The sequence below is a fragment of the Perna viridis genome, chromosome 3 (genome assembly GCF_037379345.1).
Source record: "Perna viridis isolate PV_CMFRI_1.1 ecotype Kerala chromosome 3, ASM3737934v1, whole genome shotgun sequence".
In the NCBI taxonomy this organism is placed as follows: Eukaryota; Metazoa; Mollusca; class Bivalvia; order Mytilida; family Mytilidae; genus Perna; species Perna viridis.
In genome coordinates, this window is record NC_142447.1 from 24397074 (window position 1) to 24425010 (window position 27937).

At 32.3% G+C, this 27937-nt stretch overlaps 1 protein-coding gene across 1 annotated transcript; it reads right to left on the bottom strand.

Annotated features, from left to right (window-relative positions):
* Nucleotides 1-35: 35 nt before the first annotated feature.
* Nucleotides 36-27933, bottom strand: LOC148621545 (LIM domain-binding protein 2-like). The gene is made up of 10 exons (XM_088576044.1): nucleotides 27824-27933; nucleotides 21739-21845; nucleotides 15338-15413; nucleotides 11915-12017; nucleotides 8996-9168; nucleotides 7744-7866; nucleotides 5203-5280; nucleotides 4617-4755; nucleotides 3651-3784; nucleotides 36-1636 (listed from the first exon to the last, which is right to left on the bottom strand). Exons 2-10 carry the CDS (start codon nucleotides 21792-21794, stop codon nucleotides 1373-1375), a joined length of 1146 nt encoding a protein of 381 aa, XP_088432170.1. The 5' UTR covers nucleotides 21795-21845; nucleotides 27824-27933; the 3' UTR covers nucleotides 36-1372.
* Between the last annotated feature and the right edge of the window lie 4 nt (nucleotides 27934-27937).

Sequence of the window (27937 nt, forward strand, 5' to 3'; positions counted from 1 at the left end):
ACATTGTAAATAAGGGACAAAATAATAAACAAAAATCACAAAATGATATTTATTTTCATTTAAAAAATGACAATATTTTTCTCACGATACTAAATGTAATGAATACAAAATATAATGTTCATGTTTAACTACTTCTACACAAAACACAATATAAATAGACATAGAACATGATATGATTGAGTCAGATCTATAAATAGAGTAGAGAAGATAACAGACTATAATATAACTTCAGAAAAATTCTTATAAAATGTTACTCAAGATGAACCATAAGCCAAAACATGTGCCAATTAATAAAATCAAAAGTATAGTACAAACTATTATTCATGGGCAATATATTAAAACATAAACTGCACCATGCACAATAAAAAAAAAACAACTTTAACTACAAGTATTCTTAATAATTATCAAAAAGATTGCACATCAGATCAATTGCAAATGAAATATTAAAAACTATAAAACACACTTAGCAATCATAAATAAGTTTTATTTTTCTATCATCTAGCTCTTAAAATTATTATACAAAAGAACAAAAAACATTACTTTAATGTGAAATTCAAATTAAGGATTTTTTTTTTGATATATTTTTAGTTGAGCTTTAATGGATAATATGGAAATAGTACAAATGGTTATGAAATGAGAATAAAAAGATGAATGCCATAACTTAAATTAATTTAGGTCACTGAATAAAAGTTTGAAAAATTAATATATGTAATAAGCAGTGTCAATACACTAAAAATCATTCAATTTTCAAACAGACAATAAATTTTACATCTAGCTGATTTTAAACCACCTAACATTTTGTATGCATGGTTTAGTATTTGATAAAATCACAGACACATATATTTAAACACAAGTCTTCATATTTAAATGTAAGGAAATATTTAATTCATTGGAGCTTGATTTTATGTTCCATAATTTGTTCAAATTTAAAGGTTTGCATGTTATAAATGCCATTAACAATGTACAACAGATCAACAATAAATGGTAATATCTTTTACAAATATTCTACTAAAACCATACAGAAAAGTTTTCTGATTCAGAGGTACGCTGAGGCTAATGTAAACAAGGCTTGTATTATAAATGTATTTTCTAAAACAAAATATTATCTAGCCTTCCAAATTTCCATTGTCATCAGAAATATGTTCTTGAAATTCTATTTGAAAGTATTTTGTCGAAAATATCTCTCGTGCATGTTTTCATTTCCCATCAAATAAGTCTAAATAAATTTCAGGGTTATCATCATGATGTTCATTTTAATATCTTATCATTAAAAGTTATTTTCTTGTCTTGCCCACTTCTTACCTCCTAAAGAATACTATATATATATATATATCTATAATGGTTTAAGAAATTATTGTTTTGAGTCGGGTTGTTACTCTATCTTTCCTTCTTCAGGCTGGCTAGATTGAGAGGTAGGGGGAGGTATACTTGCCCCTGGGGTACTGCTGCCAGTTGGAGTCTTTTTGTCCTGACCCCAGGGACTATGAGCTACTGAAGGAGAGTTCTGAAAGTCTTTGTTATCCTCTTCTTGATTAGTGGTTTCGAACTGTGAATTTTCTAACCGAGTGATTAATCGCTCATCTTCATCACCAAATTCACCACCCATCAAAGTTGGCTCTCCAACAACCATTACATCCTGAAAAACATTTATCAGCCCCTTATTGATTCAGCTATATTTTTTTCAACCATTCTATTAGTGAGACAGAGTTGTCTTTCTTTTTATTTATCATGCTCGTCTCTGTTGACTAAAACCAATCATCAGTACTAGTTCATATGCAAAACCAGAAAGAAATTTGAAATTATTCACGATAAATCACAATGCTGTTCTCTTTTGTTGCTACCGCTAAATATCGATTGTTTACAAATACTGATCAATGAATTTTTCAAATTCTGTATTGACAAAAACATATTTCATCACAAGTTCAAAAATAAACATTTGCTTGGAACAATAACCCTCTTTTAGACATCAAATTAGGTATTAAATTATGGTTTTGATCTAACGTCATGTACCACCATCCAAAAATAATTTTGGTAACAGAATCACAGGGTTTGATAATGTCAACATTTTGAAGCTGGATTTAAATGTGAATGTTCTAATAACAATTACAACATAGATAGGTGTCAATAACATTGTAGTTCTTTTTTTATTTCATATATGAATGGTCCAGGCATTATGCGAAGCGAAATATAGTAATTTATCAAGAAAATAACAAAAGAGACACTTTCAAAAGGTGAAGACCTTTTTTTTTACACTGTTGCAGTAGTACATGTATTACATTTCATTCACTACAGTTAATTTTCCCTCACTGATGCAATTTTTTCATATTTAATCACTTGCAGATGTAAATAATTACTATGTTTATAATTTTTAGAAAATGATGCACACTAAATATAAATGTCCAACTCAACATTTGCTTACAGCAATCCACTGCTAAAAATTCTGTGGGCATGATATCACCCCTCCATTTAGACTTTTTAACATGTTGGATTATATTTCAAACCTTGCAGGCTATTAAAAAAACAATCATCTTCCCCTGTGGCCATTAGATAATGCATTACAATTTTAAAGAAGTGTCTTAAAATCAATTTAGCAGTAAAGGAGGAGTTGTTGTTACAATATGAATTTTCTATTGAAAAAGTGTGACAAAATTACATTCTTTCATGCATATCTAAATATAATACCTAACATTCATTTTAAGTTTTCAAAATCCATCTTGCAGTTTTGAAGGAGTTCTGCTTACAAGAGATGTTGACAAATGGAGAGGCAGATTCCTATACACTGCCCAAATTAGATTATGGGGGTAAATGAATGATTTAGGTACTTCATACATGTACAATCTCTTTATTCTAATGCCTTCTGAGGTACAAAATTTATTGTAAATTTGTATTAATCTTGTGTTTTTTTTTTTCTCACAGTGTAGATAATTTGTGTATCCATACAATATCTTTTATTTGAAGCTGACAAATAAGGTTGTTTCTGTGAAATATATTGCAAAGTTGTATCAATATTTTCTTTCATGAGTATAAGATTTTGCTAATTCTATAAATATTTTGACTGATAATTTTCTGAGTGGAACAATATCCTGATTAAAGTTAAGTAAAAATTATTTCATTATTTTTCACATTGATGAATGGCCAAAACTTGGACCCTTCATTGTTAAATTTCTTTTTACAATTAACATATTTAGTTGCACATATAATTTGACAAATATTCTCTCTGAGGAAATTACATTTCTTTTTAGTAGTGTTAACTACAGTATTAATGGTCTATTCATTTCTTTCTTGTCTTCAGAAAATGATCTATTATTTACTACATACATGTACAAGCATCTTTTTTTACCTTTGCTTACACATTTTCCTTAGGGCTGTTCAATTAAAAGACATGAGGTAGCCGGGATAGACACCTTTTCACCTGGGGAGCCATCCATAGAAGTTTTATTGATGCTTCATATTAAACTTTATATTTTGCCAAGAGACCTGAACACCCACTTATATACAAAGAATAAAAGTGCCTTCCCCGTCCCTCATATGCTTTACAGGAACAGTCCTTATTATAAAATGTAAAAAATACACCACTATTCCCTGTTCTTGTTATTTGAAATTCCTGTGTATGATACTTAAAGTGAAAAAAAATAATAAACATAACCTACCCCAGGAACTGAGCCAATGCCTTGAGGACCAGGGGATCTTTTCTTCGTAGGTCCCCCAGAACTGTTCAGGTTACCAGCAGCATTTCCTGTTGAAGATTTCCTCTTACGTCTTTTCCCAGTCTGTCTTGCTGGTTCTGTAAAGGTCACAATATCTTGTAGAAGTAAACAATACAATAACCTTCTTAGAAGTTTTTTTTAGGATAATAGACAACAAATATTTCTGCAGTACATGCAAAACAAAGTTATGACAAACAACATAAACAGAATTTCTTAAACTTTCCTTGAAATTAAAATATTTCCAAAATATTTCACTATAAATCTGTACCAATATTTACTTGTATTACTGTTAATAACATGTTCATTGCTAGACCTCTCTGTTTGAAATGGTAAGCTTACTGTTCATAACACGTTCATTGATGACCTCTCTATGTTTGAAATGGTAAGCTTACTGTTAATAACATGTACATTGATGACCTCTCTATGCTTGAAATGGTAAGCTTACTGTTCATAACATGTACATTGTTAGACCTCTCTATGCTTGAAATGGTAAGCTTATTGTTAATAACATGTACATTGATAGACCTCTCTATGTTTGAAATGATACCCTTTCTATAAAACTAAATAATATCATTAACAACTAATACAATGTATAATAACTATCTTCTTCAGTGAATAACATAGATGCATTATAATATCTTGGAATGTGAATCCAAACTTGCCTATCTCTTTCTGATAAGGTTCACATAAAAAAATAATAATGTGAGATTAAAAAAAAAGTTTGGTACATTTCTTTGTCAAAAAGACGAAACAAAATCGAAAAATTTTTCTGAGAGTTTGCTAAATCGTAAGGAATTTGAAATTTGTAAGGGTGAATAATGGACTTAAAAATAATGAGTCTGAAACCAAAAATGTAAGGGTAGGCAACTCTGTCAATCCCAACTATGTCTTCATAAACCTCAGTGTTACCTTGCTTCCCTTTTCCTGGAGGAGCCACCATTCTTTGCCATTTTTGGAACAGTGTGGTTTTGAGACAGTCCCGAGGGTTAAGACCATATGCCTTGTGTCTGGACATCAGTTCTTGCATTGGTTCCAGAATTACACATAACTTTAAAAAAAAATATAAATTTAGTGGAACAGAAATTAAAAAGATGACCAAATTTATCATTTAGTTTGAATGTTGTGAAGAAATATAGAAATATTTTGTAAGGTATAGTTACCTGTGGTGCAGTGTGACATCATTTTGTGACACTTTTTTTATGTGACATTAATAGTTTGCATAGATTTGAAAGTAAGTAAAACACAACACAATGCACATCACAGCTAAATAACAAAGTACTATTCAGAAATTCAGTAATTAAACTATATATTAACTGCCTGAAGTATTACTAGAAATGGCTTTCATTAATAAGAAAAAAAAAAAAAAAAAAAAATTTCAATTTCTTGCTTAGAACTACTAATGCCATGTTACACTTATGTAATGTTATCACATTTAGCTTGACAATGGATTGAACCAAAATAGTAGTAATCGATATTAACATAAGTACATCCTTACCCGTAAGAAATTCAGTGTGTAATTGGTGAGACCTTGTCGAGTAATATTCTTTGAAAGTTGTTCAACCATTGATGGATCCTAAAAAAAAAAATACCGCAGTGTGGATTATATGATCATCGATAAGATAAACACTAAGCTAAAGTTAGCAAAGTCACATGGTCAAATCCTCCTATGTTGGATACTCAACTTCATAAAAAAGGATTTCTGAGAAATCAATCCCATATCCAACAAAAAATGATGACGTAAAACTATATTTTAACCTTACCCCCCCTTCACAAAACATGGTTCCCTCAACTTATTTCTGTAATACCAACCCCATCCAAACATTTATGATTACCATTAATTTTACCTATGTTTGAAGGAAATGTGACAAAATATAAAGGTAGAATCCAGGTGATAATAAATTGTGTTGCAGGGGTATAAATTTCTTATCTTAATCACTTAAATTATCCATATTGTAATGAAATACCATCTGCTATTAACTGTTACCTAGTCAATCTAGAAATGTGATAAAACAACAAGACACATGTACTGTACATGTAATGTCAAACTGGAAATCAAAAGTTAAAAATAAAAAAATGTGAGCAAAAATGTCTTGATATTCTGCACTTCCCTACCAAAATGCATATAGGAAACCCAAAATGCTATTCAGAGGGAAAAACAAAATAGGTCACAACTGCATCATGTGATGAAGAATGTGTGAAATATTCATTAATTCCATTCAGCAGTTTTAGATAAGTTACAGATCAGAAGATGCTTGAATAAATGCTCCCTGACCTCACGCAAGAGCTGCACATAATATAAACTCAGCCCTGACATATTATCTTCTTCTTGTCGTTCGCCATTACACTTGAATGCCAGTTTCCTCAACAAATCTGGCCATCTTCTGTAGGTCTTCCACAGGTCCATGCAGTTTCTCTGTAATGGGGGTTGGTTTATCCCATATCTTCTCTCTCTGTGCCTGGTGTAACTTGCACGTCTGCAGAAAGTGTTCTGTATTCTGCTCTGCTTCTCCACAGGGACACATAGGTGATGGTATGACCTTCAAAACTCTGTACAGATGTTGGTTAAGTCCATTGTGTCCTGTCCTGCATACTCCTCAAAGCACCTGAAGACAAGATCATTTGTGTAGAGTGCTGATTGTACACCATTTGGTAGCTCTGGAACTAGGTTATTCATATAGAGTATGAAGAGAGTTGGTGGCAATACTCCTCCCTGTGGTACACCCTGTTTTAGAAGTATTTTTCGGCCATGCTTCCCAGCTACGAGTACTCTTGCCCTTCTATTGTACAGATATGAGTTGATCCATTTGTACATTCTTCCACTTACTCCAAATCTAAGAAGTTTCACAAGAAGGCCATCTTTCCAAACTTTGTCAAATGCTCTCTGAAGATCTACAAAGACAGCTAGTGTTACTATCTTTGATTGAAATGCATCCTCGACTACTTGAGATAGATGTGTTGTCTGATCTTCTGTGCTCTTGTACTGTCTAAAACCAGCTTGTTCATGCACAAGAATGTTCTTGGATTCCAAGTATGTCTATAGACGCTTGATTATACGCTCCATTAATTTGCAGCAACTGCCTGTTAGGCTAATTGGGCGGTAGCTTGAGGCTTTTGACTTGTTCTTTCCCCTCTTCAGTATTGGCATCATTATGGCTTCTTTCCAACACTGAGGGACTTGACCTTGTCTCCAGCTCAGGTTGAGAATCTCTAGCAAAGTTGTGAATGCTAAGGTGCCAAGGTGTTGAAGCATTTCATTGGTGATGTTATCTGGACCGGGTGCCTTTTTCATTTTCATTTTTCTGATTGCTTCCTTCATCTCAAACATGGTGATATCCCTCTGCATAAGTTCATGTGTTGGCACCTTTGATCTTTCTGTCAATTCAGTTCTTACTTCTTTTTTTACTGTGATGGTGGTATATCAGTGTTGCTTCCTTTCTCATAGCCTTTAGCAAATTCATTTGCTGCTGCTTTCTGTATGGTTGTTCCTCCTTCAACTTGTAGCGTGATCTTTTCACCTTTGCTTCCCTCTTCATTCAGTGCTTTTGTCAAGTTCCAAAGCTTTTTTGTATCTTTTTCCATATCCATAGATGATGTTTTCTCTCTCCACCCTTTCCTTTGGCATTCAATCTTTGTTCTTAGATGTTTGGCCTTGCACTTTTGGAGTTTGATGTTATTTTCCTGACTGGGATTTTGTTCTGCATCATCCCTTGCCCTTGTGAGTGCCTCATGTGTTGCCTGTATCTCAATGGACCAGTATGGCTTGTAGTCCTTTCTTACACCTCTTGGTATACTTTCTTTTGCTGCCTTTAATATAACAGTGTTGAATGCTTTCACCACATTGTTAATATTCTTTCCCTCTATTTCTATGTCCCTTGTAAGTTCATCTGTTCTAGCTTGAAACATACAAAATGACACTTGACATATGATTATTTCATATTCTATTTTGTTTTAATTTTATACAATTTTTATGTTAAGAGGAAATTGCGCTGAATATCAGTGAATGACTACAGTCCCAAGAAGAACACAAGATTAATACCTGCATTGCTATGACACTTCTTGGTATTAGTTCTCTATGTTGTCGAACCTGGAAGTGCCATGACCTAATTCTCATCAAATCATCGAATGTGAACTCCAAAATCAGACGGCCTTCAGTTACCACCTGTAAAAAAAAAGAATTAACTTGAGTTCAAAGAGAAAAACTGTTCTAATTATCAAATGGAAATATTTATAGTAGTAACATGTATTTGTTACCATAAAGCCCTTTTCTTAATCTCATCCTCACTTGAAGCCTGCCTACAAAATAAGTAAGAAATGAAAGATTTGAGGAAAATTTCCATTTGAAATTAATCATGCTATCTGGATAAGTTTGGTTCCTCAGACTATTGTAAGAGTTATAAATACTAAAGAGATCAAATGCTAGTAACTAACTGTTTCACAGATAAAGGAATATGTTAAGAAAATATTAAAATCAGTTCCAAAACTGATGAATCTGAAAACTGCATAATTCACTAGTTGAACATGTGCATGTGCCTTTATTGAAAACAAAGTTTCGTGTTGTTCATACAAGTGTTACTCTTAATAAGGCAAAATTAGAAAATTTAGCTGAATTGTGTTTATTAATAGCTTATTTCATGAGACATTTTATGTAGAAATTATAGGGTGTCTTTGTTGAACTCTTTGATATTTATAACAGCCTTCTGTACTATCACAACTCCTGACAGAAAATTTTGTTGTTCATAGCTTGTGCTCTACACTTTTGGATTAAAAAACTACCCCTAATCCTCTCATTTTTGTGAAAATTCTTTGAAAACTGTGCAGAGTTTTGAGCTCTCTTTGTGACTAGCTTGTACTTTCTGTATATTAGTATCAGATAGTATTTTAACTTTAAAAAAGGCAAATAGAAAACTTCAAATAGATAGTTGAAACTTCAGCAAAACAGTAGGCCTGAAACTAATGTTAGTGAAATTACCCCTTTAAGAGTTTCTTGATTAATATTTTTTTTAGCATATCTGGCGAAGGTAAGGAAAACCAGCTAATGCTTATCAAGTGCTTACAGTATTCTCTTCTTGACATAAACCTTAACATTATCTGCAAAACTACCAACGAAATTCATCCAGCATTCTTTGAAACAGATAATGCTTTTAACACCTTATTAGTTGAAAGTCATTTTTTTTCCTCAAATAACTGTCTTATAAACCATCAGAAAATTGCACACAAAATAAAGTATATCCCAATGGTGAAACTGGAAAAAATAAAATGTACCCAATCTGTATAGTTTATAAATGTACCTTCGTGAACATTGGTTTTCCATGATGAGTTACCATGGTAGCATGATCACAATCCAAGGTGATCGATGTGTTATGAAATGATTCCTTTGTATGTTTCAAAATGTAGTAGAGATCTGTCACTCCTCCTTCAAAGATGCTCCTAAAATAACGAGGGATTAATGTCCTACCAATAGCTGAAATTAATAAAAGATGGAATTAATCTGAGAATAACAGACAGAAGACATTATACATTATATTTTTTTTTTTACTATTTAAATTTCGATAAAAAAAAACCCACTGAAACATTTAACCAGATACCAGTAAATATTGACTAACAATAGGATATCAGTTTTTACATGATGAATACAGCCTAAACAATACAAAATGTAATAGTACACAAATATCTGTATAGGCTACATTCTGACCAGTTCAATATCAGCTGTTTATATTCATCTTGATTTATGGATGCATTTTATGGTCAGTTCTGAGACTTTTCAACTTAACTTTGCTACTGTCTTGGGAGATGATTGGGAGAATGCCAAATAGTGAATACACTAGCAAAGGAAGGTGCTCAACAACAGCAAGATGAAAATCCTGTCTGCTACACAGAGATGAAGACCATCATCAAGTCTCTGCACAATACCCCTCAGACTCAAGATAGCTACCACCAACTAAAAAGATTTGAGCAAACTACAATCTTCAGGCTAAGGAAAGGACACAACATCTGTACATCTGTTTTGAAGGTCGTACCATCACCTATGTGTCCCTGTGGAGAAGCAGAGCAGAATACAGAACACTTTCTGCAGACGTGCAAGTTACACCAGGCACAGAGAGAGAAGATAAACCAACCCCCATTACAGAGAAACTGTATAGACCTGTGGAAGATCTACAGAAGACGACCAGATTTGTTGAGGAGACTGGCATTCAAGTGTAATGGTGAACGACAAGAAGAAGTGAATACACCACCCATAGCTTCTAGGCACATGACTGATAATTTATTTTATACTCCAATTGCATTTCAAAAATACTTTTAACCCAGTTTTGACTTAGTTAGTCCATAAAGGTATACATGTAATTGCATAAGGTTTTCCATATTTGCAGAGTAATTGGTCCTTGGCAAGTCTGAACCAGTATAAACTAGACATTGCTAATAATTGGACTAATACCCCCTGCAGTCTCTTGACCCCTGTACATTTGGGGACCTAGTTATGATACATAATTTTGCTGCCATTTCTAAAACACCCAACACCAAACAGCGATCAGTACTATTTTCTTCTGTTGAAAACACAATAACAGAATATGACAAATTCCTGAAAATATGCACACTTCCTTGGAGTTTCATACCATGGAGTTGAATAGCAATTCAGCAAGTTGTGAAGCAGGACTTGTGTACAATGCATATCAGACCAACTTTTACTGAAAATGCATAAGTTTCAATGATAATCATTTCTACAATTTTTTTTTAAACATTAATTCTTGACAATATGCACATCCCAATATGGTAGTCTAACATCCCATTACATTTCATAACCATCCTGCAAGTCATTAAGGAGGAGTTGTGAACAATGCATTAAACCAAGTTTTGCTGAAAAATGCTGAAGTCCAACGTTTCTATAATTTCTATCCAAACATAAAGTCCTGAAAATATGCATATCTCCATATGCCCAGGTAATCCAATATTCCATTGAGTTTCATTATAATCCTGCAAGTCATTAAGGAGGAGATGTAACCAATGGATTAAACCAAGTTTTGCTGAAAAATCACCTAAGTTCAATTGCAATCATTTCTACAATTTTTGTCCAAACATAAATTCTTGACAGTATGCACAGCTCCATGTGGTTATATTACAACCCGCAAAATATCATAACAATGCTGCAAGCTGCTTAGATAATATTAGAGAGAGACGAACGGATGGACAGACATACAGACAGGGTGACACTTACATGTACATATACATCTGTATTCCCCAAACTTTGCTTGTGGGGGTATAATTAAGCTAATGTGGATTTAATCTTTGACAATTATTGTTTTTAAAGAGAGAAATGTTCTCTGGAAATAGGAGATAAATTAATACATGGACTGAAAGTAAGAATTAAAAAGTATGTGTCAAACATATCAGTTTAGTCGAAACTACAGCGTTCAACCTTGAAATGCAAGTTTAAATCCATCAAAATGTTTGTGTCAGGGATGATGAAACTGAAACCACAGAAACTTAATGCCTTATTATAATCAAGATAAAGTTGATTCTTACTGTTTGCCATGATTTGTATTACCTGTACATGTATTATATCACAGGAGGTAAATTTACCATCTAAAAATCTAGTCAGATACACAGACCTTGATCATGTAAAATACATGTCAGATTCAGATCTAATTATAACTGCATGTACAGTACATGTATATCAATGGAAAAATTAAAGATATGTATTTGAAGTAACTATCGGGGATGGATCCAGAAATTTGGTTTCATGCGATGCAATCAAATTATTTCAAAGCAGATTAGCAGAAAACTGTGTCAACATCACATGATCATGAAAAAAACATATTTTTTTCCCTATTTAAAGGAAATCACCTCACTTTGTTTCCTTCTTTCTGAATCAATGGATGGCTAAAATTCTTATTTTAATAAAATGTATCTGGACTGAAATATAAACTCTAAGTGTTCTGTGTGCATGTCTCCATATAATGAATATATTTTCTACTTCGTGTGTTCACACCTTAAAGCCATTATATGAACTTGACCTACAGAATGTATACAAGGGTTATCTTACATCTAGGTATCATTAAATGGTATAATTCACAACTTACTTAAAATGAACATGTGCAGTAATATTTGTGATGAGTTTTTTGAGGTCAGTAGATCCTGAGCTTAAACTAAAACAGGTCATTTCAATACTCAATTATTTAAATATCAATTACAAAATATTTAGTAATACTTACTGTATCTTTTTGGTCCATCTTCTAAATAGAAGGATAATGTCAGGTTGGCATCATCTTCAAAAAACTCAGTAGTAAAGGAATCCCACCAAAGATTGTCACTTTCCTGTCAAGATAAAATTTAAAGATTAGATGTCAAATCAAAACAGCTATGAAAGTAAAAGCAAATAAAATATGATTAGAACAAGGAACGAGACTGAAGATATTCATAATCCAGGGACTAAGACTATACCAAGAAAACAAGACAAAACACTATACATAACACTAATTAAGAAGGTAGATTTAGGGTAAGGGACATACAATGTAACTCTTGAAATCAGTAATAATGTTTGTATCATATTTAATTTCACCAAGCTATCAAGCTTTCATTTGAAACAGAATGAAATCAGTCCAAGTTACTTTGATGCTTACATAAAATGGATGTAAAATTCTGAATACAAACATTCCAATGATTTGTAAGAGTTGTGTCCCTTACCCTGGTCTACCTTCCTTACTAAAATAATGCTACAAAACAGACCTGAGCCTTATCTACTGACATATAACAAGAATGTCCTTATGATTTATTTTTATATAAAACCTGACATCGAAATTTTTTTCAAGGAACAACTTCCCCCTTGAGAGCCCCACAGTAAAACAACACTATCTAGTTACCTTGATTAGTTAACCTCAGCATCCTGTCTAAAATTAATGATACAAAATACCTTAAAACAAAACACTAATCACTCTTCACGCTCCAGTGCATTTATGTAATGTTGTATCTTCCTTATAGCAGCCTCTTCAGTTTAATCATAAATGTATTGTACTAGAATTTACATTACAAGGGGCCAACACTGACTCAACTTAGTAAGGCATAACTTGTCGACTTTTTTTCTCTGCTAAACATGTTGGAAAGATCTACATTTTGACAGATTCAGATTAGCTAATACAATGTAGGAAGGACAAGCTCAGCTTCAGAGGAAAATATAGAAGGGCTAAATTCAATATTTATATCTTTATAGGCCTGTTTTTTTTAAAAACCTACAGGCAAGTCAAACCATTTTTAGAATAAGACATTGGCATAAAATACACAATTTCACTACCATTACAAACAATATTTTATATCATTTCAAAATTTGTGTATATCATAATGTTGTACAAAAATTTTATGTATCTAAACAGAATATTTTTTTTATTTCTTGGGATAGGTGATAGGTTCACATGTTTTGTCATAACCAATTATTTTAAAATGTGTAAAGCAAAGCACTGAAGACCATAATTATCATGTAACTTGAGAGACAACATGACTATATTTCCTGTTCTCACTTCCTCTCTTAAAATTACTACTAGAATTGTGAATACATGTGTAACAATATGTATATACATGTACATGTACTTTAGTAGTGGAAAATATTTCAGCCAATTACTCAGTGCATAAATATGGTATCCAACACTGTCATTTGAATATCATTTAAACCAGAATGAATAAGTTGACCCTGATAAAGAATGTCACATTATCATCTTTTTCTGCATTTTCTATAACCTAATGTTACCTGTCAATGGTACATGCCCATACTGAATACATGTACATGTATATAATCACTAATTAAATGATTGTATGTATACAGATTCAATTAGCCAGAAAAAAGAAAAATATACATCATTTTACTCGCCTGAATAAATTTTTACAAGCCCAGGCTTCAGGCTAATGGCCAAAGGTGAGCATCGGCGGTTTAATAAAGCCAATTTTAAGCAGATGGTTATCCACAGAAAAGTAATTTCTATGTATTTCTTTGTATTTATCTGACACTTAATCAATGTGTATACTATACCCTATCATTTTTAATAATGATTCATTCATGTTAAGTCATGATAGGGTCACCTTTACACTTTCGTGTATTCAATATGTTCAATTTAGTTCCCAGTAGTAACATTTTCCAAGAAGGGGGCAGGGTTTACAATAGTGAAAAAATACTTATGACAAATTTGACTGAATACATTTTAAAGCCATTCCTATGTTTTCCCCACTCACTCTAACTATTTTGAGCTTTAGCTGATATGCAATTTAATATTGCATAGACAAGAAATATGCACATAACATAAGTTGGTTACATGATTTATGCTTAAGTTCGAGCCCTTGAAAAGTTGTAGATGTTATAATTAAATATTCAAGTAGATATCAATGTATTCTATGGATTTAAATTAAAGTTTGAAAATAGAAAGTGAAGGTACAAGAATCATAAACTGAAATGTTATGACAGGTCTATACTAAGGGGGGTAAATGGTACATCTTAATGGGAACTAGAATTCACAAAATAATGTACCAACACTGGACCCTGACAAAAATAATATAAGAATCCATACTTGGATTATAAGGTTCCTTACTCGAATTTTCTCATCATGAAGGCAACCAAAACAATTATACCTTCATGCACATTAGCACAAAATACCCAGCTTCTCCATGAAATTTCATAAAAATTCATAGACAATTTTTGGGGTTATGCTGAACACTCCCTTAACATACAATGTATGAATCAAAATTAACAGGATTACTAAGTGCAATCTTGCTGGCATCTCATACTACATTTGCATTAACATCTTTCAGGCACCCTAACATATCCTGTTTCATTAAAATCCATTGAGCGATTTTGGAACTCTTAACATGTTAAAATATCCAAATCCTTATGTTGGATTTTTCCCACTGCAGACTGCCAACGATTATGATTTCTATATATCCACACTATCTTGGTTGACCATTGAGCCAGTGGGGATAGGAAGGGAAGCAATATTTTTCATACATAATTTCAAGGAATCAATTGCCAAGAATATGAATGAGGTAATTCCATAGCAGAAAACAAATCATAATTCCATTTCCATTTTTAACCTCTCCAAAAAATTCATTTCTATAGTTTTAAAGACCTCTTGCGAAAGTTTGTTGTAATAAACCATGTAACTCATTCAATTAAGTGGGTAATGATTGACTACAATTTCCAACAGTACTGAAGGCATAAAATGATTGTCAGGGATATTCAGAAGACATGGAAGAAGTTTGCTATCCTCAACTACTTTTGCAGTCCTTATTCCTTCTGTGGCCTTGAAAAAGAGGGAGGGGGCAAAATTTACACCCGTTATCCATTTTATTTCACATTTAGTCCTATAAGAACCAAGACAAAAACAGAAGCAGCTAAATACTTTTCATTACAAATATAGGTTGATCTAACCTGATATAAATTAAGTTCACAATGGAAATAGTGAAGGAATGTTATGGACATATGAGAAGACAGATTAGAACAAGTTGAAGATCATGAAAAGACTCCCTGCACTATTTCTTGATGAAATTCATGACAGCAAGTAAACAGAAAATCACATAGGGGATAGTCCCACTCCAAAAATGATTGTGATTTTTTTTTATTCATACTTTTAACTTACAACAAGTATACATAATCTTACCTCACTTCGTTGTTGCAATCTCTTATTCAGTTCGTGAATCCTGTAATCAGGCTGACCCATGTATGGAGTATGCCTCCTGTAAAACAAAGACAGCGGTGAGGAATAGAACGGATCATAGTTGAAACAATTCATCTCATCCTTTCTCACACTATCTGCTTCAACACCATGTGTAATTTTATAATCAACAGGTGCCCTTAAAAACAATGAGCTGTCCAAAGGAAATTGTCCTAGTTATCTCTATACAGGACTATCACTTAATATTACTTATTTCCTTAGAGGTACAGAAGGGAGCATTGTTTTAGTCAATTATCTACATCTATTTACCTACTTGGAATATTTCTTGATATTTCAATAAAATCAGAATGGATTTCACAAAATGTGAATCTAAATTTTTATTAAATTCAGAATTAATCTTTTTTGTAAAAATTAGAATGTCAAGCACATTCTAATTTTTACAAAAAAAGACCAAAACTAATTTTTTAATTATTATTTTAATGTGACAAACTTACATTCTTTACAGATTAGGTCAATGCTCACACTAACCAACAGCAGGCAAATGTTTATGAAATCAAAATTTCAAAGTTTAAAATATTTGTGTGTGCTATAAAGTACATGATGAACATTTATTATGCATAATACATGTACAATTATTTATAGTGTACTTCTATAAATTTGATCCAATTTTCAATCATTATCAGTTCCGAAAAAATTAAAGAACTGTGTACAACAACCACAAAAAATGTCCATAAATATGCAAGTAAAAAATATAACAATGATAGTAGTTTGGTAAAACAAACTTGTTGTTGATGTTTATAGGTAATTTATAATTCAATTTTAATAAATTACTTCCCTAAGTAATTGACCCCAACTCTGATGTCATTTTAAGCATTCATAAACAGTCCTAGCAAGAGGAATGTACTTCAGAAAAAGTTCTCAAGCTTAAGCACAATTTCAACAGATCTTTTTTTACACCTTTCTCTTTGCTCAGCCAAAATTTGATCAAAGATATGCAGCTTACTCAAAAATTGATGGATCTGTGCATATGCTATAGTGTTGGTCTTGTTAAGCAATTCATTATACAAGTCCCGAGAATATAAAACTTGTTCTAAAACTAAGGTTTTTTTTTATCTAAATACATGTTCAATGTAGCTAGTATATACATTGCATCCTAAATATTCACAGGAAAAATCAGTTCGTTCTCAGATGATAAAACAACCAGCTCAGATATGACATTTTATGAACCTTGTCCTAATGGGCAAAATGATGAAAGTTCTAATTTCCTAAATCGAAATCTAGGTTGTCCTTTAGTAATGAACGGAAATAAGAAAACTACCAAACTAATAAAATCTAGGCAAAGAAATAGTCTAAAAGGAAAGTTTCTCAGGCTAACTATTGTTGTCCATTCGATTTCCTATCTAGTACCTCTAGTGCTCTTATTTTTATGTAACCCTGGATTATTCAATCATTTAGGAATTGATAAACAAAAGTACTTCTAGACAGCTGCTTGTGATTTTCATGCATTTAAGAATGAGAAAGTTTGACCAATCTTACAGACCCTGCTTTGTACTACTCCAACACACAGACACATAATTCTGACTCAGAGCCAAACAGTCATCAAGCTCTCATTTTGTCCTTAGTACATCACAAGTCCTATGCCAGAGGGAAAAAAAGCCTGACGAGAATATCAACACATGTATCATTGAAATGGTGGCAGTGTATGGATGTCAACATGGGAACAATATGGGTGACGAAACTAAAAATTTGGTTAAGAGAGTAATTGACTTACACAACTAGAAAAACTATCAATAATGCTCACGAACTTGATATCCGCACTCCTCCATTTGCACCTTTTGACTTCTATATTAATTTGGATCAAAATAAAAAATATATGGTGCACAATGGGAACATGTAATAAAGATTCTGTGGAAGTTTCATTCAATTCTATCCAGTGGTGTAGGAGGAGTAATGGATAACAGATGGGTCCCCCTTGTCCCCATACACAGGCAAATGTGCCACATATGATAATCATATGGTGCTCGATTCATATGATAATCATATGATTCTCATATGTTAATTTTGGCTTGAAAACATATGACTATCACATGTTTGTGAAAAACATATGATTATCATATGTAAACCGAAACATACTTATCATATGGTGCTTGATTTATATGATAATCATATGATGCAAACCATATGATTCTCATGTGTAGCACATTTGCTTGTGTGTTCAGAAATGACAAAGTCCATGTTCTGCTATGTGGTACACTCAAACTGACTGGATCAAAATCTAAAATGGGAGGTGCACAATGAAAACATGTAACAAAAATTCTGTGAAAGTTTCATTCAATTCCATCCAGTGGTGTACGAGGAGTAATGGAAAAGAGATCGGTCCCCCTTGTCCACATATTCAGAAATGACGAAGTCCATGTTTTGCTATATGATACCCCCAAACTGATTGGATCAAAATCTTAAATGGGAGGTGCATCATGAGAACCTGTAATTAAGATTTTTTGAAAGTATCATTCAATTCCATCCAGTGGTGTAGGCGGTGTAATGGATAAGAAATGGTCCCCCCATTTAACAGATGGAAGGAAAGACAAACACTCCTGTCTCTTTGTAAGTTGGAGAGCTGGGATATAAAATGGGAAGTACAGGTACTGTCATAAAAAAAAAACATGAAACAATGTAAGACAATTGTCATATTTCTGTAACAATGGTGTTTTATCTATTATAGAGCATTCAAACTATGTAGAATAAAAAAAAATATATTAGAACATTGCAAATATAAATTGTGTACAGACTTCTAAAAGTAAAGTGTATAATGTACAAATGTTTTAAAGTCCTCTTAGGCTTTTGCTCTTGTAAAAATGTGGTGTGATAGTATGAACTACATGTGTGCCTTGACATATACATGTACATTTAACTGTGGCAACCAACAGAATTAGACCATTACAAATGTACATACCCTATCTAAAATTAACTTTGCCCAGAATGCAAAAAAAGCCGAAGCTATATTTTTTAATAAGCTATTTTTTCCTGGCACCCAGATTTGTACATTTTTAAATTTATGGAAATAAAAATCCTATACTTAACTTCACAGTGTACATATATGAACATGCATATAAAAGAACACCAGCTGTATTGAGCTTATATGGATGTTTAGTGAGTTAGGCTTTTATCAAAACAACTTTATCTAACTCGTATAAGATAAACATAGTATAATGATGGTATACATAATAAGACAGCAATAGAATTTATTGGAAAACTGCCCTGTAAACTTATATACTTGTATATGTGTATACATGTACACAGACATTTGAACTGCATTTTTAAGATAATAAGTGTGTTAAAATACTTTTTATGAATATGTACAATATACATGTACTTTCACAATTTTATTGTAATGGGCTGATTTCTATCTAAGTCTTTAATAATGATTTTTGTGAACATTTTCCAGTTCTGTTAAATTTTATTTCAGATCAAGAGATCAAGTTTCCATTTAGGCCAGCATCAAAAATATCTTTCCTTTTCTCAACTTAAGTTTTCAGGGTAGGAGTAGATACAATTTTTGTACATGTAGATACATGCATATGATTTAGTTCTTTTAGTATTCCTTGTACATGCACATATGTATATTGTAGTTCTAACCAAGGGCTCTGGAAACTGTCATAATTGCCAGTCACTAACCAAAAAATTTGCTTATGACCGAAGACCATTTTCCAATATCAGATATAAAATATTGTCAACTCTTATAAATTACAGTCTGAGTGGTTTTATTAGTGTCTAAACATCCTTTCTCTTAATTGTTTTTGCAAATTATTTGACAGGTGTGCATCAATATATCACCCAATGTGCAGCCACCTGTAACCATGATTTACCAGTAACCGATTTAGTGATTAGTTGATTGCTTTAGTATATTACAGTACACTTGCCATTGCGTCTAAAAATGAATTGAAGTGACTCAGATTATTACTTGATTTATAAAATAAAGCAAAAGATTTACAAAAATTCTTCCTGCTGACCTTCCAGTGGTAACCAAAGCAGGAGGTGCTGAAACCGTCTGTCAAGTAATACAAAATCAGTTGGAGATTGTAATAATTAATTTATCTATAATAGATTGAATCATATTAAAATAGAAGTCATTTCTTTAATTTACATGTACCTACATGTACATGTACATGTTCATCACAGGAATATCTTGTCTGTTTTCCGAAGTGATGAAAATGTCTGAGGGATACGATGTTTTGTTTACTTGTTAGAACCAACTTCGTTAATATTTTTAGAAAATTTTGTAACATATGTGTTGTGTGTGATGAAATAACACAAATTCTAATACTTAAATGGCTACATAAAATAAGTTTTTTTTTAAAGTTTCTCAATCTGAGCAGGCAAAAGACTTGACACAAACAACCAAATTATTTCGTCTGCTGAAGTCATGTAAAATGACTAACATAGGATGTCAAATTGCCTGAGCCTTGGATGTAACTATTTAGACAAATATTAATTCAAGTGTACAACTACGTAATTTGAATTATTTTATGCTTACTGGACCAGCAATAAAAAAGACCAACAAGATACTTGACAAGGCATAACTTGATAAACCACAGAATCAAGAACAATTTGGACAGTTATACACACAACATTCAAGCTTGAAACAGATTTAATTTGAATATTGATTAAATGTTTAACACAGCAAACATTGTACATGCACATTGTAAGTTACTGAAAAGAATGAAAGTGGTCAAGGCAATTATGTAAATGTACATGTATGCAGTCAGGTGAGTGTTTGAAGTTTTGATGCACATGTATAATTACCCGTAGCAGACATCACCAATATACAACCTACCTACCAGTCCTGTTTTTTTTTTCAGTTTAGAGACAAACAAAACCACATATATTTTTTTCATTTGGCCTAACACACAAATCATGCAGCAGGCTATTTTCTCATTTTTCTAACTAGAGCACTACTAGCAGGGTTTGACACTAACTTTTTAGCTAGGTTGCCAATAGGACTTTCTGATCAATCAACTAGGCAGTCCTCAAAATAATATTGCCACCCTGTCACATGGTATAGTAAGATTTTAAGAATAAATTTAGGTAGCATAAAGGACTATCTGTTAAAATTTCTAGGTAGTCCTTTCTCAAAAATGGGTGGCACAGGACTACCGGACTACTGTTAGTGTCGAACCCTGACTAGATATACATGTACCATATGATATGAAATGCCTTATCCAAGGTGCTCTTCAACTCTGAATCAAAAGGCAATTTTGCCTTGACAGTCAAGGTAGCAGTAACTAACAGGTGATTCAGTTCAGGGAAGGAAGTATTTCATTTTCATAAAGTCTAAGAAATTTCATTTGTAATTCTCAAGAACTTACAATTACAAGTAATTGGAAAATTTATCAGTTTAAATACATGTACATGTACTATAGAAATAACAGCCTTCTTTGCAAGGAACTCCCTGTCAAACCTAGAGGCTTGTTTCTGCTGTTTCAATCTCATGCATTTCTTAAACATGTATACATGTTATACACAAATATGTGTACCAAGTACATATCTTTCCAGCTGTAAGGTGATCAAAGGGAGACAACAATACCTAATCAATTAATAACAGTAAGCACCAATACAGCACATGCTGCTCACTCCTTCACAAGTACTACACTTAAAATATACTGTAACTTTATCCAGCACATTTTCAGGGACCAGATTTTATTTAAATACTGTTATACAAACTGAAATTGTGAACTCAATCACCTATCTATTTAGTAATCAGACTCTCTGACATAAGATATTCAAATCAACTTAATTTGGTTATAACAATGCATTGTTGGTTATAACAATGTTTTATAATACAATGTACAACAATAATAATTGCCAATTCTCATTACAACCCCATAATCATTTGTACAGAACAATTACAAATACTACTTTTAAGTACATGTAAGTGTTAAAAAATAAAATTAAATTGCATGCTGCATGCAAGCAAATGAAGACATTAGTTATTCAACTTATTTTGTATGGATAACAAGTAAGCAACATGGAAAAGTCTGATAACTGTTTGAAAAACTAGTTAATCCCCACAGTAGATATGCACCTGTCCACAGTCGTGAGATGTTGATCATTTACAAACTGTAAAAATTCAGTGTGACTGCTGCTTTGTTAGGTGAAGTGAGAAACTCAGATGTAGAACAAACATCATACCTCATAATGAATGGAACCTTCCAGAGATGATTAGTTATACCTCACAACAATGTTCAACGAAGATAAACCTGCAGGAAAGATTATCGCTCACAGAAATCACAAAAAACAATGGTGCGAATATTGCCCGGTTTACAGAATCTGTAATGTATTAATGAACTACTAAAAATGTTAAACTATTTATAACTACATGTACTTACGCCATTCCATGGTCAGGCCTGTCCATAGGATGTTGCATAGGCTGCCCTGACGGCATCCTGGGATTGATGAATTGACTTCTGTCCAGTATGATGAAATATCAATTGTCCTAAATAGAAGCAAAGAAATTGTCATGTACATATATAAATATGTAACAAAAGTAAGATCAAGTTATAAATTGTCACATTTCAATTTCTCCTAAATTAAAACAATATCCCTATTCTCCGTATGGCGATTATCTAGTATGGGCTCTTGAAAATAATGAAAGATGTTTCCCACATCATGATAGAGAGCCACATTTGTGTATGTACATGTTTTTTGTTGATGATGAAATCCTTTGCCACAGTCTAGAAAGACTGTTTTACACATGCTCAAGTCATACATGTAGTTGTTAAGGCAAGGCTTATCTATCCACCCAGTCATCCACAAGTTTACAAATGTATATGGACATGTTCACTGTTGCTAACTATATGGTCATGATTTCTCTGTACTTCTATGTTAATTCATTCAACTGTTATCAATTTGATGCCAGGATGGCACATGAAACATTCACCTGACGAAGTGTTTCATTCAAAACTGAAGATTTGTCACATTTCAGATGGAGATGTTTTTTTTCAGTGTTTTTTCCTGGTGTAACAAGTCAATTATGTGTGAATTTTATGATTCGAATGTGGTGAAACTAAACTGTGGAGTGCTGGCTAGGCAGTCCCATTGTGGAAACAGGACTGAGGACACATAGTCGACATTTTTGTTCCTGAGCTGGATTCTGATTGACAATAACAAAAATATCAGCGCAATGTGAATATATTTTAGTTATCACAAGAATGAGTGGCACATATATTTATACACATATTAGTCTGAGTTGCTCTGATGGCCATAGGCTAATTTGCCAGACAGGACTGAGGCCCTGTGAAATCAGATTGTCCCATATCAAAAACACAGGATTTTGCTCACCAGTTTTGGTACATGGTTCGAGATTAAAATTCAATACTTTATTGGCACTTGAAAAGTTCAAATTGGGTATGAAAAGTTGATAAGCGAGCTTTGCTCACTTTTAAATGTATAAAAATTTGTCTATAAATTTATCATACTGACACTTAAAAAACTTTCGTCCAAGCAAAACACTACATTGGTATACAACAAAATGTACATTAAAGCTTCAGAAATAATAAAATGCAGGCTAGACAAAATATTCAAAAGTTGCCTATGTTATTTTTCATCAAAACACTACTTCTAGTTGGAAGGATCTTGATAAAACCAGCAATCTACGCCAAACCTGGAACAGTTCTTCCGAGAAATTTTACAAATATTTGGAATGCCTTTTGCTGTCTCCCACTTGCACATGTATTTAATACTGAAGAAAAATTCCTAAAAACTTAGCAAAATGATAAACCCCATGAAGTCTAATTTGTTGAATAGGGAATCTGATACTTAGCTCGCACTTAAGGCCACTGCCTTCCTCATATCAGTGTATATCAAAAATATTATGTTTATACTTTTTTGCTGTTGTTGGTGTTTTTAGAAAGAAAATACTTCTAAAAATTAACAAAAATTTGTGATCTTGAACTTATGAAGTTAAAGATCACACAGTCAAAATATTATAAAACTAAGTAGTGTGAAAATTTCATACATGTATAAGGGTGTACAGTAAAACATGTCAATAGTGTAGTTTATTGTACATGCAACACAAATTTAACATCTTTCTTAGAATTTACAACAAATATGAATACAAATACTTTATTCATCCAATCCATGGGCCCATATATATATAGAATCAGGACTCACCTACTTAAGAAAAACAGGGAGAAATGACTTCTCTTTCAGAAAGAGACTAGGGAGAAGTGAACTTTTCTTACATGTACACAAAATAAGCAGGCATTTTTATATGTTTGTTTTCATTGTGATCAATGTTACATTTTCTTTAAGCTACATATGTAAGTAACTTAAAATTTTAGACAAAATGAAATCAGCCTGCTGTCTGAATGATGGACTGCATTGTATATTCATGGGATTAAAGTCTCTATACTTTAACCCATCATCAATTTTTTGACAGCAAAATTAATATACATGTATGATTAAGTAAAGCAAAGCTTCTTGCAATGTATTATCCTATTGATTTCGTCCTTTTTAGCAGCACAGCAATAGAAAATTTCAGGCACTTGAGGCAATCACATCCTGTGGAAATTTTCATTTTCTTCTGTTATTTCTTTCCCTGGTCCCACTTTATCCATAATGATTTCTTAGTCAAAATAACCAGTCTTTTGATATTAGTTGATCAAGAGTATCAATCATCATGTTCAAAATTTATTACTGACAAATCAAGACTTCATCTTTATTGACACATATTGTAGTGTTGGTATGAACTTGTCTCAAGCTTAAAAAATGTTCCATTGAAATGGAAAATTTACTGTTCAGTTATGAAACAAGAAGATCAAATGAAACGTTTCGGGTTTTTTTTAACAAATTATCAATTGAGATAAATTTAAACCAAGTCCCAGAAATGGCATTTGCACATTTCATAACAAAATATGAACAATAAAACATGAATTGTCGTAAGTTGAAGTGAAAAATGTTCATTGAATATACTGTCTCAAACGTTTGAGAAAAAGCTGATTAAAATGCTAACTTGAAGTTAATACATTTGTAAGCCCCTTTTTTGTGGTGGGTTCCTCTAAACTAATTGAAATTCTGAACATTAAATTAAGAAAAAATAAATGAGAAAACTTTCATTCAGTTTCAAATGTATTTCTACAGTTTTAGAATACATTGAGCACATCTTTCCTTCTTTCCATTAATGTCAATTGAATGGGGAGTTACATGAGTTACATAATATTCTTTATTTAACTTAAAGGATTATAATCCAAACAGTTCTCTGGCTGTAAACAACCCAAACTGGGTCCATGTGTCAGAATGATGCTAAAAATATAATGAGTGAAAAGAAGGAAACTTGGGCACTTTTTTCCATTAAATATATACTATGGGGTACAATATATGAGGAAATCTAACAAATATAAAAGAATGTTGCTACGGAATATCCAAAATCATCACTATTTAAAAGGAATAGTAATTCTTTTAACTATTGCAAACCAAACTTTTGGGAAAAATACTGCATTTTTTAAAATTACAGGAAATGTGCAGACTGCAGGGGAGGTACATGTAACTCTTTTTGTATAACCAATGATAATTCTATAATTTGTCTACATACATTGTTCTACAAATTTTAGACCTGTTAAATTGACAGTAATTGTCACGTAACTTGTGGAGTCATAAATTAATTTTTAGAAAATGATTGCCTGTTCATAAAACAGTGGTAGATCCAATCGGGGATTCATTTTCTAATTGTCAAACCCTGATCAGCTGATTGCTCCTTGGAGATTATTTAAACCTGTCATAAAAAGTACTCTTACCTGTTTACACAGAAATCAACACCTTTTGTCAGATTTATGACTCTTCAATTCAAAAAAATGAGATTGAAACACGAATATAGGGGTTTGAATTCGGAGATTTTAGGTAGTTTTGACAAAATTGGGTTTTCGGACAAATTTGATCTGAAAAATCATGATAACAGTACAAATGATCAAAATGGTGAAAACAAGATAAAACTGTGTAAGTTGGCAGGTATGCCATTTTTGTGTGAATTTACAGCAGAGAGATAACTGTGGTCAAAATACCGCTAAAAGACAGTATGGTCCTGATCATGGGCAATGTCAGAAAAAAGGGGACTTGACTTCACTTCTGGTATCATCTGAGGGCAAGTGAGGGACCTACTTCGCCCCAAATTGTTCAGTGCCGTGAGTCCTGTAGAATAAAACAATGAAGTTAAACATTGACAAGCCAAATTCCATGGTTTTGATATGGGACAAGCTATGATGTCACATGTCCCCAGCTTGTCTGACAAATCAGCTACCTGGACATGAGAGCAATCTTGGACTATACATATATCTGATATGAACCTGATGGTTATAATTATGTAACATATTTAAAGATGTGTTCATTATGTGTTTCAATCATATATGTCTTATTTGTCATACATAAATTCACACTTGTCATTTTGCTCTGAATGACCCCCGATTTGTCTCCGAATAACCTTTTGACGTAAATGAAACAATGTAATCACCCAATTTAAGCCACCTCAAATGTGAATTAGCTAAACATGTGCGTACATGTACATGTGAACCTACCTGTGGTAGTTCAGTTCTACCAGAATTAGAACCTTCCTACCATTGAAACAGAAAATCTACCACTATCCAAACATTATACCGTAAACAAATTTTGTACGCCATTTTTTTTTATTTACTGAAGGAAAAAACCTGAGAGGATCGAATAACGACATTTCCGGTTGATCTCAGGTAGACAGGTGAACATGTTAATAAGGGTCATAAACAGTAATTTAGAGCTTTAGTGGTTATCGATGTGACGTTATTTAAAAGGTGTGATGATTATATAACAATGATTAACAACTATCCCAAATTTTAGTGGCACAAGCTTAAATGATTAAATGATTTATTACCGATGATTGGGACTCATTGTGTAATAATGATGCGGGACTTTAGATCTTTTGATGGTTATGGAAACATTGACCATGCATCCACTGAAAATAAATTGACTCAAAGTATGGCTTGTTTTATCCAAGTCAACAGAGAAATTATGTGATTTTTTTTAATTTGGAGTACTCTCATCAACCGTCAAAATGCCGAAACGTAATATTTCATCTTCAGCATCTCCTGCCAAGAAAGCAAAGTACTATTCCAAATTCAATGCTGCATGGAAGTCAAAGTTAAAGTGGTGCCAACCCAGTAATGACTATTTGAATTGAAATCATTTTGATGCATATTTATGCGAAAGTAGCTACTGTAGTGACAATTTCTAAATGAAAATTATTTAATTAATAGTAGCTATATAGTAATGATGACACTTTTAAATTGAAAGTTATTTATGTTTATGCTGTTCTTGTTATTAAAATTTTGTCATTAATAAATAAAATCATTAAAATGTTCAAGTGTTAATCCATCAAAAGAGTCATTCCAACTATTCTAATAGAGTACTCAACATCTTTTCTCATGGATACAGACTTAATGCAGGGTTTTCCTTTAGTTTCACACATATTTGACTTGTTATGCCACGAAAAAAACACCGATAAAAAAACTCTAGTTTTCAAACCAAATCTCCAGCTGAAAAATGACAAACCTCCAGTTTTGAAGGAATTACTTTAATGCATGTATGCATGTGTTTTAGAATATTTTAAGTCTTTTATTTACATTAAAGAAGTTTAACCTACCGGAAATCAAGAGATAAACATCCTTATTTTTTTGTTAAATACCTAGAAAACATTTGTAATGAAGACAGTTATCGAAGTGACCAGCCATTTTGAATTACCTCACTAATACTATATATTTTTGACAAAACAAACTTAAAATTGGTAAAGGCAAATCATTGGTTAATTTAATATGTTTTGCAAATTTTAAAATCCGTAATTTTAACAACCAGAATTACACATTCAAAAAGCTAAAAAACAAATGTTAAGTTCATTTAAACTGCTTTAACAAAGGATTTCTAGGATAGCTGGATTTTCTAATCAGGTTGGTAATTTGTTTTTCTTCAGTTTACTAACCTTCTCCCATGTTATGGTAAAGAAACTGTATAAAATGTTTTAAATGGTTTATATTTTACTATAATTCTGCTGATTTCAAAGAACATCGGAACGAGCAGTAAGTAATATGGCACTTGGAAGTAAGAGGTTGGGGTATGGAGGAACAGATTCCTAACCTCTTAGTCTTACGTTGTAATTTGTATGAGTACCCCAATGTGGATCATAAATCAAAAATTAAGATTTGATTTTTACATCAACCTAATGTTTAAAATTCTAGCCCTCACCAATACAAGAGAGCAAATTAAGAATGCATAATTCAGTCTTAGAGTTTATTGATAAAGAAGTTAGCTTATATGTTGTTTGAGTCTCTGGAATTGGTTTGCCAAAAAAAGCATGTTTTATTGTTATGCACTAACATGCAATCATATTTTTTTCTGAACATAATTCATAATTGATCCTATAGAGCCAATACCGACATAGTTTAAGAAAATAATTACCTTAAGTTAAAGAAAAACAATGTTTTTAGTCTAATTTCTTAATTGCTATCATCGATTTTCCAGACAATGCAAATTACTTCTTTTTAAGACGACATTTTAACTGTGGCATTGTGG

Excerpts from the sequence above, each read along its gene's own strand:
- LOC148621545 (XM_088576044.1), bottom strand. The coding sequence starts at position 21,794 with ATGCCGTCAGGGCAGCCTATGCAACATCCTATGGACAGGCCTGACCAT. Across the intron at positions 4,756-5,202 it reads ACACACTGAATTTCTTACGG|TTATGTGTAATTCTGGAACC; the intron begins GTAAGGATGTAC and ends TTTTTTTTAAAG. Across the intron at positions 1,637-3,650 it reads GCATTGGCTCAGTTCCTGGG|GATGTAATGGTTGTTGGAGA; the intron begins GTAGGTTATGTT and ends AATGTTTTTCAG.